The sequence below is a fragment of the Dipodomys ordii genome, unplaced genomic scaffold, assembly GCF_000151885.1.
Source record: "Dipodomys ordii isolate 6190 unplaced genomic scaffold, Dord_2.0 Scaffold68, whole genome shotgun sequence".
Lineage (NCBI taxonomy): Eukaryota > Metazoa > Chordata > Mammalia > Rodentia > Heteromyidae > Dipodomys > Dipodomys ordii.
The window spans coordinates 4,755,176-4,759,207 of record NW_012267284.1 but is presented as its reverse complement, the minus strand read 5'-3'; the positions used below and the strand labels follow the sequence as shown (position 1 = coordinate 4,759,207).

General features: G+C 53.9%; 1 protein-coding gene across 1 annotated transcript in view; it reads right to left on the bottom strand.

Annotated features, from left to right (window-relative positions):
- The window catches only part of Fscn1 (fascin actin-bundling protein 1), an 11,668-nt gene continuing 7,636 nt past the window's right edge, over positions 1 to 4,032 (bottom strand). The window contains exons 2-5 of the mRNA XM_013023561.1: positions 2,660 to 2,816; positions 2,445 to 2,566; positions 2,062 to 2,229; positions 1 to 1,243 (exon numbers count right to left, since the gene is read on the bottom strand). Coding sequence (XP_012879015.1) covers positions 1,041 to 1,243; positions 2,062 to 2,229; positions 2,445 to 2,566; positions 2,660 to 2,816 — 650 coding nt within the window. The 3' untranslated portion in view covers positions 1 to 1,040. The remainder of the gene's footprint in view (positions 1,244 to 2,061; positions 2,230 to 2,444; positions 2,567 to 2,659; positions 2,817 to 4,032) is intronic.

The following is a 4,032-nucleotide window of genomic DNA, read 5'->3' as shown; positions in this document are numbered from 1 at the left end:
TGCAGACTTGCATTATTTTATTTTGCTCTTTCCAGTTCAAAGCTACTATTATGGGCGTTTATAGTTATACAAATGACACTTACAAAAAATAAAAGACCAAGACACCCAGAGTGAGAGGCATGATGGGAGGCTGGGGCCCTGCCAAGGAAACACATGGCTTCTTCCTGCCCAGAAGACCCGAGATGTCAGTCAGACATGGAGCACCAATCACAGCAGGGCTCTGGCTGAGAAGGGTGGGCCCAGGGCTGCGGGTGGGCAGAACCAGGGATGACCAGCTAGGGAAGCAGGTGCAGGTGACAAGACCCCTCCCCCCACACACACATCCACCAAGACCCCTCAGAACTACAACCAAGCTATCCTGGGATGCCTTCCACCCGTACATTGAAGAAAGAAAAAAAAATACTGATTTGGTCAATTTCTGTTTCCAGTCAGGCCAGGGTGAAAGGAATGAGATGGGGACGGGGTACCCCAACTGAGACCAGAATGTGCAGGTAAGACCCTATGGCTGTCCAGTGGCTCCCCCTACCCCCCCCCCCACTTCCAGCCAGGGAGCCGCTGGGTCATTGCAAGGTTGAATACAAGCAGCAGTCCAACCACACCCAAAAAACACACCTGCGGACAATATCTCAGGCCAGGTGTAGTTTCAATATCACCCAAGACTTCCCCACTTGATGGGGGGTGAGAGGGGGGTGTGGAAGGGCTAGGCTGGGGACAAGGGTCCGGCTCCAGGGGGGGGCTGAGGCAACTTGCCAGTCCCCCCTACTTCTGGGCTACTTTCCAGGGAAATAAGGCTCACAGTTATCTGAGGTCAGAAAGAGGTGCCAGCCTTGCCCCATGGCAGAGGAGGGGGACAGAGGGACCTGAGGCTGCAGCCACTGACCCATGGGGGAAAGCAGGGGAAGGGGAATGGGGGCACCATATTCTCTGGGGTTTCCAGTTTGAAAGGCAAGGGGCTCACCACCTGCCACAGGGCCACCTAGAGAGCAGGGTGAGCAGGAAGGCCTGGAGGATCCCACCCCCCCCCACGGGACCGGTGACCCTCAGTACTCCCAGAGCGAGGCAGGGTCAATGGTCTCCGCGCAGGCCTTCAGGACCCCCGCGTGGTCCCCTTTCAGGTAGCGCCCGCCCACCTTGATGGCCACTTTATTGTAGTCACAAAACTCAAAGAAGAAATCCACCGGGGTGTCGCTGCTGCTGGTGACGGAGGAGTCGCTGCCCACTGTCCAGTACTTGCCCGTGGAGTCTAGGGAGGGAGACCCCGTCAGGCTGTGCCCTCCCCATCCTCCCGCCCACCACCCCTTCTTCCTCTTGCCGGGATTTGTTCCAAGGTCAGGGTTCCCCTAGCTCCTCATCAGCTTCCAAAACATCAACTCATCTCGATTGTAGGAGGGAAGAGGGTCCCGTGGGGAGGGTCCCTTCCCTGGATTTCATCTTCATTATTTTATGTCAGTACTGGGACTTCAACTCAGGGCCTGAATGTTGCCCCTGAGCATTTTTTCCTCTCAAGGCTGGTGCTCTACCACTTGAGCCAGCCACAGCTCCACTTCCTGTTTTCTGGTGGTTGATTGAGGATATAGTCTCACGGGGACTTTTCTACCTGGGCTGGCTTCAAATTCCATCCTTAGATTTCAGCCTGTTGAGGGCTGGGAAGGTGGCTCAGTGGTAGAGCGCTTGCCTTGCATGCCTGAGGCCCTGGGTTCGATTCCTCAGCACCACATACGCAAAAAGAAAAAAGCCAGAAGTGGCATTGTAGCTCAAGTGGTAGAGCACTAGCCTTGAGCTGAAGAGCTGAGGGACAGTGCCCAGGCCCAGAGTTCAGGCCCCAAAACCGGACCAAAAAAAAAAAAAAGATTTCAGCCTGTTGAATAGCTAGGATTACAGGCTTGAGTCACCACTGCCAGTTTTCCCTGGATTTCTGCTTATCCCTCACCTTCTCTGCCTGCCTGAGCTGGGCAGGAAAAAGTGACCCATACAGACAAGAGGAAGAAAAGGGGCTGCTCCAGTGCCCAACCAAGACACACCAAAGCCAGAGCCAGGCAGGAGCGGGGCTGGAGAACTTGCCTTTGATGTTGTAGGCGCCGTTGTTGAATTCAAGCTGGAAGACATCGTAGCTGGAGCGGTTGGCGTCCAGGGTGCCGGTGACCTTGCGGCAGCCGATGAATCCATGCTCCCCGCGAAACACGATGATGGGGCGGTTGATGAGCTTCATGAGGAACAGCTCCGAGTCCCCTGCCACAGGACAGGAAGGGACAGTGAGCCCCATGGCAGAGGGCAGGGTGGGGGCTGGGACAGCCAGAGTTGGGGGCCACACAGCAGGTCAGTAAGCCTGGGCAGGGACCATTTAGAGAGTACTGTGTAGGGGTGACTGGCCCTACCCCCCAGGGTACAAGAACAGCATTAGGGGACTGCAAGTGTGAACACATCCCCCCAACGCAGCAAATTACCTGCCATCTCCACCGAAGCGGCCAGCTGCCCGTTCTTCTTGGCTGTCACAAATTTCCCGTTGGAGGCACGCAGTGTGATGCGCCGATCACGCCACTCAATGTCAAAATAGCAGCTGGCATTTCTGAGGAGTGGAGACAGCATCAAGAGGGGGAGCTCTCTCTCACAGAATGGGGGTGGGCGGGCCCTGGGCAGGCAAGTCGTGGGGGCAACTCACTTGGTGGACGCAGTGGACTGCACGCCCCCTGTGGCCGTCAGCATCCAGTACTTGCCGGTGTGGGTGCGGAAGGCGCACTTCTTTGTGTCCCTGTCGATCTCCAGCTGGAAGGTCTCCTGGTCAGTCTCTTCATCCTGATTGGCTGATAGGTCCATACCTGCAGAGGAGCCCCAGGCTGGTCAGGTCCGCCCATGGCCATGTCCCTGTCCCCTAATGCGGGATGACCCACAACCTCATCACAATACCCACACACAGTGGTGAGGCACTGCGGAGACCCTGAATGTGGCTCAGATCCTCTCAGCCAGTACATCAAGGCCAGCAGCTGGCAGAACGGGAGCACGTGGGCAGGGCCAGAGAGCCAAAGCCAGCCAGGCTATTTCAGCTCACTTCCTGACTACAGAAGGAAGTGCTTCAGTAATTCCCAGTACTCTGGAGATTGATGCAGGAAACTCCTAAGTTCCAGGCCAGCCTGGCTACATTTTGAGCCTCTGTCTCATTTAAAAAAAAAAAAACAAAAAACCAGGCCCTAGACATGGTAGCTCAAGCCTGTCCACTTAGCTACTTGAAAGGGGGAGGATTCTAAGGCCAGGCAAGTGAAAAAGCTCTTGGGACTCCAACCAAAGAATGGGTGTGGTGATACATGCAGGTCATCCCAGCCACACAGAGAAGCACAAATAGGAGGATCACAGTCCAACCAGCTTGGACTATGAGAACTTATCATGAAAATAACTAGCTGACCTTAACCCTAAACTACTCAGGAGGATGATCCTTGAAGGCTGTGGTTTAATACCAGCCCGAGCAGATAAATCCAAGAGACTTTTTTTCTCCAACTAACAAAGAGCCAAGTCAGCTAGGTACCAGTGGGTAATACCTATAATCCTAGTTACTCAGGAAGCCGAGATGCACAGGTTAGAGGTTCAAAGCCAACTAGGGTATGAAAAAGGCCATGGGACTCCCATGTTCAATTGACAAGCAAAAAGCCAGACTGGAAGTGTGATTCAAGTGGCAGAGTACCAGACAAACAAGCAAGCTGAGCAAACACAGCCTTGAGTTCAAACCTCAGTGAAAGAAAGAAAAATAGGAAAAAAAAAAAAAAGAGAAAAACAGAAAGGGGAGGAGGAAATAACACAGAAGAATTCCTGTCTAACAAGTGTGAAGCCTTAAATTCAATCCCGCAGTACCACAAATTACAAAAAAAAAAGGCAAGAGCCGGGCGCTGGTGGCTCACGCCTGTAATCCTGGCTACTCAGGAGGCTGAGATCTGAGGATCGCGGTTCAAAGCCAGCACGGGCAGGAGAGACCGTGAGACTCCTATCTCCAATAAACCACCAGAAAACCAGAAGTGGCGCTGTAGCTCAAGTGGTAGAGCGCTC